This window comes from Ziziphus jujuba, chromosome 6 (assembly GCF_031755915.1).
Source record: "Ziziphus jujuba cultivar Dongzao chromosome 6, ASM3175591v1".
NCBI lineage: Eukaryota > Viridiplantae > Streptophyta > Magnoliopsida > Rosales > Rhamnaceae > Ziziphus > Ziziphus jujuba.
In genome coordinates, this window is record NC_083384.1 from 13,514,240 (window position 1) to 13,527,990 (window position 13,751).

General features: G+C 30.1%; 2 protein-coding genes across 4 annotated transcripts; one reads left to right on the plus strand and one right to left on the minus strand.

Moving 5' to 3' along the window:
- The first annotated feature begins 290 nt into the window (after window positions 1-290).
- LOC107430583 (protein decapping 5) lies at window positions 291-5,571 on the plus strand. 2 transcript variants are annotated; one of them, XM_060818425.1, is made up of 8 exons: window positions 291-393; window positions 491-657; window positions 1,804-1,904; window positions 2,693-2,764; window positions 2,882-3,742; window positions 4,385-4,576; window positions 4,680-4,790; window positions 4,913-5,571. In XM_060818425.1, exons 2-8 carry the CDS (start codon window positions 519-521, stop codon window positions 5,057-5,059), a joined length of 1,623 nt encoding a protein of 540 aa, XP_060674408.1. In that variant the 5' UTR covers window positions 291-393; window positions 491-518; the 3' UTR covers window positions 5,060-5,571. The 2 variants fall into 2 exon arrangements, with proteins under 2 accessions (XP_060674408.1, XP_015896919.3); XM_016041433.4 differs by having other exon boundaries at window positions 305-657.
- A 703-nt stretch (window positions 5,572-6,274) lies between these two features.
- On the minus strand, window positions 6,275-8,543 carry LOC107430585 (protein MODIFYING WALL LIGNIN-1). Of its 2 annotated transcripts, XM_016041436.4 has the most exons (4): window positions 7,882-8,543; window positions 7,713-7,730; window positions 7,522-7,631; window positions 6,275-6,658 (listed from the first exon to the last, which is right to left on the minus strand). In XM_016041436.4, the coding sequence occupies exons 1-4, from the start codon at window positions 7,984-7,986 to the stop codon at window positions 6,409-6,411; spliced, it is 483 nt and encodes a 160-aa protein (XP_015896922.3). In that variant the 5' UTR covers window positions 7,987-8,543; the 3' UTR covers window positions 6,275-6,408. The 2 variants fall into 2 exon arrangements, with proteins under 2 accessions (XP_015896922.3, XP_015896921.3); XM_016041435.4 differs by having other exon boundaries at window positions 7,522-7,730; window positions 7,882-8,527.
- Window positions 8,544-13,751: the final 5,208 nt, after the last annotated feature.

Here is a 13,751-nt window from a genome sequence, read left to right on the forward strand (position 1 = left end):
GAAATTTTCCTGATGTCTATAATGTATATGTATTTAAAACAAAAACTGAAAAAAGAGAAAAAATAATTTTCATAAAAAAAAAAAAGAAAAAGGAAAAAAAATTATGACATGTTAATGACTTATCGGCGGTGACTGGAGTGACTTTTTGTTTGGTGTATTAAGATTAATTAAGAGCCCAGGCAACGGCCCAAATAATGGGCCGACGTCCAACAAGAAAAGACGACGTCGTATAATCGTCTCAGCATTTGAAATGGCTCTTACCGCTTTACGGCTTGGATATTAACGTGGCAATAGCAATTCCAGTCTTGCCTGAAGCAACTTTTCCCACAAACAGACAAAAATCCCCCGAGCCCTAATCTTGGCGAGGAGACAAAAATCAAAGAAAGAAGAACGGTTCTCTACGATTTTCCCTCCGCTTTTCTTCCATTTTCGTTATCTTTTTCTCGTCGATTTTTCCTTTTTAATATTTAACTTTTGTTTTTTCGGTTAGGAGCGAAACTCTTTTTTTTTTTTTTTTAATGGCGAGCGATTCCGGGCTCAGCGGTGGCGATTCCTACATTGGAAGCTTCATTAGCCTTGTTTCTAAGTACGAAATACGTTACGAAGGCGTTCTCTATTACCTCAATGGTCAGGATTCTACTCTCGGCCTCAAAAACGGTATATTTTATTTCTTCTTCAATCTAGGTTTTCATACATTTTCTTTTTTCTTTTTTTTAATGCATAATATCATATTTGTATCGTTTATGTGTTTTGACGTACGGACATTGAAATCTGTATGGTTTATGATGATAAAATGGTTCGTATAATGTTATCCTTTCTGGTCTTTGATAAGAAAGCTTAATTTGTTCGCGATGATTATTTATTTGACAGTAATGTTTTAATGTAATTTCCAGTGCTTTATTTGTTACTAAATAATTCTTTTTACAATTGTAAGATTTTCGCTTTCTTAAATTTTAGCAAGAAAAGCTAAAATGATGGAAAATTTTTACTGGTTATTTAGGAACATAAGAATTTGTCTTCACTGTAATGATGCATTTCCTTGTCCAATTGGTTGCTTCCAATTGGTTGCTTCCAATTGGTTGCTTATACTGTAATACTGGGATGCTTACATGGTAATTATAGAAATGAAGAAGAAAACTAACACAGAAGTCCCATGTAGAGAGAGAGAGAGAGAGAGAGAGAGAGAGAGATCAGAAAGTTTCCAATATTTGTAATATGCTCAATATTTGCAGATGGTTGCTTCTTTTGGTTTATCCCTGTGAGATGTAGCCGGTACTTACTGACTGTGGCTGCTTGCATCTAAAGCCTGGGCTTTCCTTTGACCATATGCAATTTGTTTTATTTTTACATCCTGATCATACACTATTTGTCTTATTTTCTACTTGCTTTTCCTGCTCATTTTTAGTTTGTAATATATCCATACTTTTAAAAGAAAGTTTGATATGTTGTACTAATATGTTGAGAAGAATCATGGACTTTAAGTTAGTATTATGTTTTACAGAATAATAATGCTCTATTAGATGAAGTAGGTTTCCATTTGGTTGAATACATACTTGTGAATACCTGTTGCAGTTTTGCATTCTAGGGAAATTAAAATAATGAAGAACAAAAAGGATATGCTGGTAGATGAAGCATGGTTAGAATTGATATATATTTTCAGATGGAGATGCCTAGAATATTCTATTATCTTTTCGTGCGTAATTTACTGGATAGTAGAATCAGCTCAACTTAAATAAATGTTCCTTATGTTGGTTTCTGAAAATTTAACAAGTTAAATGCGTTGCTGGCAATTTGATGTTGCAGTTAGGTCGTATGGTACGGAAGGAAGGAGGAAAGAGGGTCCACAAATTCCTCCAAGCGATAAGGTGTATGAATACATACTGTTTAGAGGAAGTGACATTAAGGTAAAGAGAATGTAATAGTATAATATATAAATTTTGGATAAGCTTACAAAGTTAAAGGAGAGTTTATTTGATTTTCCATTTTATATCATCAGAGTTCTGTGATGTTTAGTCCTTGCTGATATACGCTTTTGTTTGTTTCATAAAGTATTTTAGCAAGAGAATTAACATTGTCTACATTTTTGTTCTTGTTCTTTCTTTTCACTTTCATCCATTTAAGATCTATCATATGTTCTGCATCTTGTTGATGGAGTTATATTTTGTGTTCATTTAAACTTCCAATACACTTTGAAGTATCTGATATAATTCATTTAAAATTCCGATACACTTTTGAAGTATCTGATGTCTAATATAACTTATATCCTGCAATTCATATTGTTAATATTTACTTATGTTCCCATGTATATTAGCCATGCTTTTGTTATAGAACTTCCTAATATGTTTTATAATGTTTCTCTTGCAAGTTTTATAATAGCTTTGTGCTGGGTGATTCATCCATGGTTTAGATTTTTATAAACTTGAATGGAGCTTAGAGTTCTAAGAGTGTTTTGAGTACTAAATGGTCACCTAGTATCCTTTGTGATTTACAGCATGAGTATTAATCCAATGTTGAAAATTATGCATAGTAATAGGATGTGGTAGTGAACATTGAAATATGCTCCAACTTTTACTGAGAACACAAGGTTTATACCTCATCTCTCTGACCCGGTATTATTATGACAGTGTAAAAGAGTTGGTGGTGTGCTAAATATGTTGGTTTGCACTTTATGTGTTTATTCAAATTTTTTCAGGATTTACAAGTTAAGTCAACCCCGCCTACCCAGACTGAAGAACAGATCTACAATGATCCTGCTATTATCCAGGTATGGCATGTGGGGTATTAGTGCATTTTTGCATATGCAGGTTAGAATTATAGTTTTGAAAGGTAAATTTGATTTGACTTGATTGATTTAGTTGTGTTTGTTTTCTCTTCTTATCAGTCACATGCAGGTACCCCTGTTAGTGTTTCACCATCAGCATTAACTGGTTTGCCAGATTCAACGAGGTGGCAGGATACCCCAGCTTTGTTCAGTAGAGGCTATCCTAGCTTGTTGTCTTCAAATCAGTCTGTTGGCCAAGCAGTTCCATTGGAACTTCCACCAATGATTAAAACTACTAATCTCCCATCTCCTTCTATGGCAATGTTGTATAATGGGACATCTATTGACATTTCACATTCTCCGCAGAATCAATTTACTGTTCAAGCCCCTTCCCTAATGTCGCATCTCTTGACAGCACAGCAAGTGCTGCAGTCTCCTAATATTGGGGCATCTACAGCTATGAGTTTGACTGATGCATCAGAATGTATAATTCCTGTATCTTCATCTTCTACTTCTACCTCTGTACATCCAAAATTTTCACCCTCACTTACTCCTGTACAATTTTCTATGTCTCTTGATAAGCCATCATCCTTGCCCAAACAGGCATTTCAACCATCTCATCATAATGAACTATCTATGACTTCATTTGCTTCACCTCGCCAAGACTTTAACGTAAATGAAACTGAAATTGCTGGCAAACCTGTTTCTAACTCAATGCCTGTCTTACCTGTCCAGTCAGTTCCGTATTCTGTATCTTCTTTTATGGGTTTGAATTCAAGTCCCTCGCAATCACAATCCTCATCTTTGGTAACTCCAGACCAATTAACACAGTCTGGACTGTATAATCTATCTTCTACACAGGAAGTGTTCCCGGAGCAGAAAGATGTGGGTGCTTTTCCACCAGCATCATCTACTTTGCCCTTGATTCCTACTCCTGTAACTCAACCGCCATTACTGCCACTTCCAGATTCCATTCAAAAGGTTTGACATTCTCTCTCTCTCTCTCTCTCTCTCTCTCTCTCTCTCTCTCTCTCTCTCTCTCTCTCTTTCTCTCTCTATATATATATACACTGTGTTGGGTAATTTCAAATTTGTTGTGCTGCATTTGTCTGTCATATTGTGTGTTTTGTTATCATCTATGCATTTTAGTAGTTAAATATATGATTACGTGATGTGCTTATCAGAAAAAATAAAAAAAATTAAGGGGATGGAATAAATGAAAGACAACAAATCGCATTTATTTAATTGTTCTATTTTATCAAGTGAATTTAGCCTAATGTGAGTCTAAGTTTGTTTTAGACCTGATCAATATTTAAACTATTAACCTTTTTTAATCCTTTAGCAGTTAAATATTGTAAACTATTGCAAGGTCCACCATAGAGACCTATTTCCTCCTCAAACAAATTACTTCCTTGTGAAAATACTGCTTGGGCTCAGAATTAAAGGGAAAAGAGCTACTTTTGTTCCATGTCATTTTTTTTATTATTTTATTTTTTTGTCTCAATGCTTTGCTTTAAATCTGGGAAGTTTCTTCTTTAATTCTCTTTCTTTTCTTGTTAATATTAATTTTTTTCTGTTTCTGTCTTTACTTATTCAGTTATTTATTTGCTTTTCTGTTTGCAGTCTCAATATGCTAAAGCACAGTATACTGAAGAGTTTGATTTTATGGCCATGAATGAGAAGTTTAAGAAGGATGAAGTATGGGGTCACCTTGGAAAGGGAAAAGAAAAGGATAAAACAGAGGGAGCAGAGGAAAGAGCAACTGGTCATAACTTGGAAGGCATAGAAGGTCAGGGTCTGGTAGCCAACCAAAAGGTAGGACTTGGAATCTGTTGTATTTTCAGGTTTCGAATTCCGTTGTTAGTGCTTTGAAGGTATTTTAAGCTTTTCTCAGAAACCTTATTTATTCATCATGCAGCCTGCATATAACAAGGATGAATTCTTTGACACAATTTCATGTAATTCACTCAACCGTGGACAAAGGAATGTGCAGAATCTGTTTTCTGAGCGGATGAAGCTGGATACTGAGGTTTGCAGACCTTTTTTTTTTTTTCCCCCTTCTTTTTCTGGGTATCAATTTTAAACCTTAAAGCGAAGATCATGAAATATCAATAAATTTAATAGCTTCCATTTGTGTTCGACTTTTTTCAGACATTTGGCTTCCAACAGAGACCTAATTTTGGATATGGTGGTTATGGTTATGGTCGTGGTCGTGGTGATGCTTTCCGGGGTTCACATAACTGGGGGAGGGGATACGTCCATGGTAGGAGAGGACGTGGTGGTAATGTTCCGTTCTAATCCCAATCAAACATTTTGATGTCTCTGAAAATACCATGGTTTGTTTCTGCGAGTCACAGATCTTTCTTCTCGTCTCTTACACTCTTAGTAGTCCTTTGCTTAACGAGTGTTGGATAGCAAAGATAATATTGTAAACATCTTTTGTGTTTCTTTTTCTTTTCTTTTTTTTTTTTTTTTCCCTCGTTAAGATGCTTGGGTAAGGGAGTCAAAGTACCCATTATTGCTAGTTCATGTCTTTTTTTGGTGCCCATGAACTTGCATTTACCATCTTCTGTTTCAAGATTCTGTTGTCCTTGAAATAAATTGTTAGAAAGGAAATCAATTTTCCACGTTCTGGATTAGCCGTAGCTTTTACAGTTTCTGGCTTTTTAGTTTTTGTGGCTATTTTATCATACGTGCATATATGAACAAATTTGGAGCAGTTTAGGCCATTTTCGTTAGGTTGGGTTAGACTGGATTCGGTTCTTATAAGTGATTGCATTGGAATGTATATAATTTTATATTTTGTCCTATTTGGTTAAATTTAATTCTTGTATATTAAATGTTGTGACATATGACAATCTATACCATGACTATATATATATATATATACACAAATTTTTTTTTTGGACAATTCACCTAATTACAAACTAATCAAAATCCTTCTTTCCCATAATTCGAACTCGTGCTCTCAAAAACATGAGTAAGAATAGATATAAGTAAGGAAAGGATGTTCAATTATTGGAGTTACCCATGACTATATATTAAATAGTTTTTTGACAACACTATAAATTAAAAATTTAATTTAATTTCAAGTTTTTAGAACTCTACATCATACTCAATTAATAATTATGTTCACAAGTATCTCTAATTATGTTATTAACTTGCCGCCAAATTTTGATTTCCTTCGTAGTCTATTAATTTTTATTTTATTTTTTTCCCTCTGATAGTCTTAAATTTTTAATTCCGTTAAATTGTCCCCATGATACCATGCAAAAATGTACAAATGGCTCCCTCTATACGCAATAGAGCTGTTGGTTGAAGCATATACATTAATGTCATATTGGATGAGAAGTTTTTAACAAAAAAAGAAAAAATGCTCCAAAAAGGTTTCATTTTTTTATTAAATAATTATTCATTCTATCATTGAAGGGCTCTAATGCTTGTTGTTGGGGTTTGTGGATGGGCATTTCTTTTTTTTAATTTATGGCCTTCCCTTTCCCAAAAGCAATAAAAATATCTTCAAGTTGAAGCCTTGTGTAGGGTTGGGTTTCTCTATATTCATCTTCAAAAAGGGCACACAAAAATATTAAAAAAAAAAAAAAAATTCTGGGTAACAAATTTGAACCCAAAATTAGACTTGCCAAAAACTATCCCAAGATTTTGGATTCAAGTGGTTGATGTATTTGAGACCCTTGATCAACCTGGGTTCTCCTGATTGTTGTTAAGGTAGAGCCAAGGATGGACACTACAGTGAATAAGACCAAGAAAGCTGAACCAATATATACACCATCTTTTACGAGGTAGCATTCACCGTCTAACCAGCCAGTTCCATAGGCTTGTTTTAAGCTCATGCTTGTGGCAGTACTTATTAAAGCAACTGCAATTCCAAAGCTGATCCTGCAAGATGATGATAAAAAAAGACTATAATATATTTGGACATATTCAAAAAACGGTGTTTCGGTGAACAACTTTTTTAGTATTGTTATATGTTTCGTACTGGACCTAAGAACTACAGAGTGATGGAAATTTGAGACATTTCTAGCTGTCCACGTTCTTGGAATTTTCCACTTTTTTATTTTTTATTTTATTTTTTTCTTCTTAGGTACTCTTTCCAACACTATTTCTACGTTGTCAACCTTGTGGCCTCATTGTGACCCTACCTCAATAATTTTCCATATTTTTTGGGTGATAACCCACCTCTCTAATTGTATGTCGGTTAATGACTAGTTTTTTTATATTTGTTTAAACTCGTTTCGTATTCTAATGAATTTTCTTCATCATCACTAATAGAATCTACTGTTGATGTGATAATTAATTGGTTGCATTTTAATTTTTTAAAACTAAAATCCTAATAGTAGAAAAATGAATCTCAACTGGTGATGGTTCTTAGTGGCTATTTTTTTTTTTAGTATACATAATGATATTTTATCACTACTAATTACAAATAACTATCATTCACAAAAAAAATAATAATAATAAACAATATTTATTGATTTACTGAGATTCGAAATTTAATTATAAAAAAAAGTATTTATTATGCCACTAAGCATGATGAGATTCTGCAAATTTCCAACTAATTAACTACAGCAGTTTTTCCAACTCATGAATTGCAAATAGGAAACGTCAACTTTACTGTTTTTATGAAAAAAAAAAAAAAAGGTGGAAAAGGACAAAAAAAATTTGATGTTGTGTCTGTGTTTTGCTGTAATCTAGTATGCTAATATTGAAGAAAATAAGAGGAAAAGAGAATGAGCACCAACCAAGAGATAAGCAGAAGAAAAGTCGATATCAATGGCTTATTGGCCTTGCAATAGCTAATTCCTCTCTGTTTTGAACAAAAATTCCCACAGATTATCACATTCCCGATTATCTGAGCCACAGACAAACAAATTAATGCTGCAATTCCAAACCCAAGTGCATGACTTTCTGGCAAATAACACAGTCTTCCTACCAGTTTGACGTCCTTAACCTACAAAAATAAAACACACACACACACAAATCGTCACCAAAAGTTTTCGAATTCTGTAAGCAAAAATGATAAAAGCTTCCAAACGAAAAAACAAAAACCAACGCGTCACCAAACGACACCTTAATAATTAATTTATCAATGAATACAATACCTTTGTTTTCTTGAATTCGGCAACTATGCAGGATACGCAGGACATGAGACCGAGAGAGGCAATGACCGAGAGAATTAGCAAAAACCCATATCCGTTTTTCTCCATTGATGATGGAAAACTCTGTTTTCCTTCAAGAAATTTTGAAACCCAAAAGATAAATAAAAGGAAAAGAAAAGCAAGGCTTGGAGATTACTCAAGGAATAGAAAGATATTGGGTGTCGTTGGTGAAGCAGCAGTAGTAGTTCTTGATCCTTTGTAGTGGTTGAAACTTTCTTCCTAAATGGTTTTTCATTGCTTTGGAGGAGAGATACCATTCCTATTTGCTACTTGGTGTTTAGACGGTTTTGGAATATTTGTGAAGCTTAAGCCTTTTATTATTATTATTATTATTTTTTTTTTTGTCAAAAATTTTGTTTAGAAAATTGGAGCAAAGTCAACTGCTTCGGTGGTGGGCTGTCCAATGAAAGATGAAGTGAGAGATTTATATACAGAGAGATTCAAGACGTCAAGGAATTGAAGAGATGGAAGCAAATTGTTGATGGGTTTTTGGGTTTTATTTTATTTTCTGAATCTTTTAGCCTCTTCATGATTTGACATAGGATTTGCACATACATTTCTACTAAGTTTATGTGGTAGAAAATGCATACACAAATGACATTATCCTTGGGATGATATTTATATAAATATATATAGGCTTTTCTTTATATTGAATGTTTAAAAATATAAAATTCAAAACCATTAAATCAAAGAAAAAAGTGGCATTAGCGAGCTCCATCATGTTACATATACCTATTCTCTTTCTAGTACTTTAGAACATGGGTGGCCGTGGGGCCGACGTTGATAAACGTGTTATAAGGTGTGGAACTTCATTTAACGTGTTATAAGGTGTGGAACTTTCATCATCTTAGAAATTTCAATGAAGGTGTTCTTTGGCCGCCATCAAAGAAAGCAGCGCGAGTTGTGGAGGAATGGATGGAATTGATTTGAGTGGCACAACCACATCCAAATAAGCCCACCTTTTTCGTCGCTTTACATACAAGTCTATTTCGAATTGATGGTATTATTTATATATATATATATATATATATATATATATATATATATATGGTAATATTACGGTGCAGTTGGTCTACATGCAGATTTTTATAATTGATTGCTTTATATATATATATATATATATATATATATGGTAATATTTTTGTACATTTTCTAGTTAATTACCTAATTTGCCTCCAGCCACTTCATATATATTTTTCATATTTATGCTTCTTTGTTTATTTACATGGCCTTATTTGAAATTTAAAAACATAATGCTGTTGAAAAAGTAACAATTTTTCTGTAGATGGATGATTATTTAACACAATAAATTAGACTCATATTTAGGGAAAAATATATGGCAACGATTGTTTATCTAAAATTATATCTTTTTGAAAATCCAAGGCAAACTAATCAAGGAATTTTTTTAAAAACAAAAATTTATCCTTTTTATAATATAAAATCTAATTTAATTACTTTCCAATTTTAACATTCTTATTACTAACAGAGATTAATGGAGTGTTTGGTAAAAGGGAAAGTATTGAAGGAGAATCAGTTTCTTAGAATTCAGTTTTCTGAGAATGAGATTTTTTGGGATTCTTTTTATAGTGTTTGGTTAATTATAAAGGAAAATAAAATCTACAAGTAATTAAATAAATTAATATATTAAAATTAAAGGATAAAATTGTATTTAAAAAACTACGTAATATCAGTTTATCAGAAAATTTTATAATGACATCTTTTTAGTAGGATTCAATTTTCCTATATATTATGATATTTATTTTCCACTAGGATCTATAAATTATTTTTCTTAAAAATTATCCAAACATTAGAAAATTTCACTTTCCTAGATAATTTTAAATTCCTACTAACTTTACCACTACCTAAACATCCTACAAAGAAAAAAATAAATCCTCAAGAAACTAAATTATAGTTTTCTACAAAGTTTGACCGCCTCTTATTACAGATATTAGTTGATGATATTGCATAATCAATATAATTTTAAATTATTAATTAAGATAATAATTCACACACTTTATTCATATGCTTTATTGCAAAATTTACGCCTAATCTTTCCTTATATTGAACTTAATGATAGCAGTACTAAAAAGTTTCACGATTAATGTACTCTCTTTCTTTTTTGGGAATAAAGAAAATGCCTAATTAATGTATATGGAAGGGCCATGACGTTTTACCATACAGTAGATATATGTCCCAATCGACATATCTTCCTTCCCACATAAAGTATTATTAAGATTAGTGCCTTCCATATTGTATAGCCCCATATTAAATTTATGTGACCTATATTTCAATATATATATATATATATAAAACTAAGTTCAAATTAAATTTTTAATATCATAACTAATTTCAAAACTTTTGTTTTCAACTTTTGAATTATATTTTTGATATGTAAAATTATATTTAATTTATTAATTATTGAATCCAAACAGATTTATTTTTTAAATAGAGTTTCAATTACTAAATCCAAATTTGATCTTTTTTAATTTAAATCTCAATCTTTAATATGATTTAATAATTTATAAAAAAATATCTGATATTAAAACTTTCAAATAACTTTGATATGAGTTTGATTGTATATATATATATAGAACTCGTTCCTTATATCAATAATTTTTAACAAATAATCTCAACTTTGAAACTAATATAATACCATGACATAGATTTATTCTTACTTGTAGAAAATATTCACTTATTCAATTTTATTTCCATATTTAAAATAATATTTATTATTGTCAAAATAATATAATTGCAATATTCTTTCTCATCCACAATATTAATTTTATGTAAAAAATGTTAATATATTTTTATCTTAAAAAAAAAAAACAATGTTAATCTTTACGCATTCAAAAAATATATATATATATATATATATTTAATCTCTCCTCAAAAACCTCCTAAAAAAAAATTCTCCACAAAAGCATTATTTTCCAGTCAAAGAGACAAAAACCAAGTTTTACCCCAATAAAAATAATCAAAATATCAACATGATAAACACAAATAGAAATTTGCCTCTCTTCCATTATTTGTAAGTATGTAATCTAAATTCTTAATCCAGAGTTTCAAAAAAATTTCATTAAAGTAAAAAATAATTCAAATAAAGGACAATAATTTGTGTTAAAATGATACTCTTTTGGCCATTGTCCAAAAACAAATTAGGAGAGATGAGGAGAGAGCAAATATTTTTTTATGAGAGAGAATATTAAAATTTGTATTAGTATTATTATAATAAATATTGTTTTTAAAATTGAATTAAATTTTATAGATTATCTTAAATGAGCATATATGTCTACCGTTATTTAAAAGTTAAGATTATTGGTCAAAAATCCTTGTTAAATCTAGTAGTACAAAGAACCAACTCCATATATATATATATGAACCAACTCCATATATATGTATATATATATGATCTGCTTTCAGAAAACGCAAAACAAAATTGAGAGTTAGATTAGATTTAATGGCTTCTTTGAGCTTTCCGATGGAAGCTGAACATATATGAATTATTCACAATGTACATCAATTTCCTACATACATGTCAGAAAATTTTCTAAAAAATAGGTTTTAAGCATTTAATTTTCCTTTTTTATTTTATACTTTTTTAAAAGAAATGCAACCATAATGCCAAACAATTGGTTAATTATAGTTACAAAATTTCCAAAAAAAAAAAAAAAAAACAATTGCTTAATTAATTTAATTGTGATATTTGTAATTAAACCAAAAATCACTAGAATTTCATACATATCCTTGAATTGTGGATGGATAGCATTAGGATATATAAATATATATATATATATATATAAAAACAGGCGTGTAGGGTTATAAATGGATAAGGAGGTGCCAACACTATAGCATAGGTTGTATGTCATGTTTGTGACGCTGGCTGATGATGATCGGAACCATTTAATGGTCATGTTATTCTCACATGGGATGGACCATCTTATTCGATCAAGCTAAGGACTTTTTTAGGTATCCATCCATGGCGATCATGTTATTCTCATGTTTAACTCAACTAACCCATCAAATTGAGCTCCTGATTTTGACTGTTCTAGACGGCAATTATTCATATATATATATATATATATATATATATATATAATGGGGTTGCGGATTAATCATAATTTCCATATTTAAAGTATAAGATATTCTAGTATATTCATATGTACAATGTTTTCTTTGTAATAAACGATAACGACAAGCATGGCAGGTGAAATTTACTGATATTCATGGCATCACTACAGTATATATGTGTAGAGTGATATTTGGTGATTATTACTAAGAGTTCTAACTTCTTCTTTTTTTAATAATTCTTTAGGATTATTTAATGTCACGTTGCCTGCTGGTTTATAATGGAACTTACGTATTGGGTCTCAATTATTTAATCTGAAAGTATTATTAATTTATTCAAATTTATCATGCTGTTCAATTCATTTGTTTCTGAAAAACTTGAAAAATAAAAAAAATAAACCGAAGCTTTGTATATTTAGAGATCAATTTGAGTAGTTGAGTTGTTTGTAGGATGATATGTAACTTTTTTTCTTTTTTCTTCTATCATTTTCTTTTATATATTGAAATTTTAGAAATTTAAACTCAAAATCATTATCCTAGAAATTAGTAAGTTGTTTGTAGGATGATATGCAACCTTTTTTTTTTTCATTTTATTTTTTATATTGAAATTTTAAAAATTTAAGTTTAAAATCATTATCCTAAAAAATAATGATTTTATCATTAATTAAATTGTTTCAATAGAAAATCCTATTAAGACTATGAGATTGATTAACTAACCTTCTTTTGATAAAGTGGACATATATTTTGCAAGGATGTCCAACACAAGCATATTCTTTATTAATATTATATTGTTATTTTGGTGTATAAAATATCATTTTTAGACAGTTTAATTGAGAATGATTACTGATGATATTTATAAATTTTTTTCTTGTAAAATAATAATAATAATAATAAAATTTTTATTTCAAAATTTAGTGATGAAATTTCCCTTTTCATTTTATAAAAAATAATAATAAAAGAAAAAGAGAATCCCTTCTCACGTTATGAAATATATATATATATATATATTGATAGGCGTAGATGTCTTTTCCCTTCCTCTTTGGGCCAGATTTTCTGAAGGGCCCATTTCCTCTTGTTTTGATTCTTCAAAAAGAAAGGCCTAATAGCCACAATTGTTATTTGGGCCCAAGAAAAGTTGAGACTTAGATCCATGAATTGGGCCAACAATTCTTTTGGACGTTTATGGAGGCGGTTGGCTCCGTGTCCACTTTAATTAGGGATAATTTGGGATGTGGGTTGATATTCGATTATTAATTGTATTGTAATTGTTCAATTTGAATATAATTTATCTATTAATTAAATAAAAAATTTTTAATCTGAAGTCGCTAATTTAATAAATAGGTAATTTAATATAATTTGTATAATTTATTTGTTAAATTGATCAATTTGGATCAACATTATTTGTTTAAAAGTAATTAACTCATTTATATGAAATTGATCTAGTTGTATAAATTAATTTATTTAAATAATTATTTCAAATACACTGAAATCAATTTAATCATTCATTAATTTTAAATTAAAATATACATGGAAAACCAAATAATTAATTATACTTACAAATTCACACTAACATAATATATGATAACATTACAATATCATGTAATAGTTATATATATAGAGAGAGAGAGAGAGTAAAAGTAACAATACTTCTTTAACAATATCATAAAAAAAAAAAATTAATAATCGTGTTTGCAATTTTTTACATCTCTAATATATTAATTTTTATTTTTTTGTTCACAAATACATAT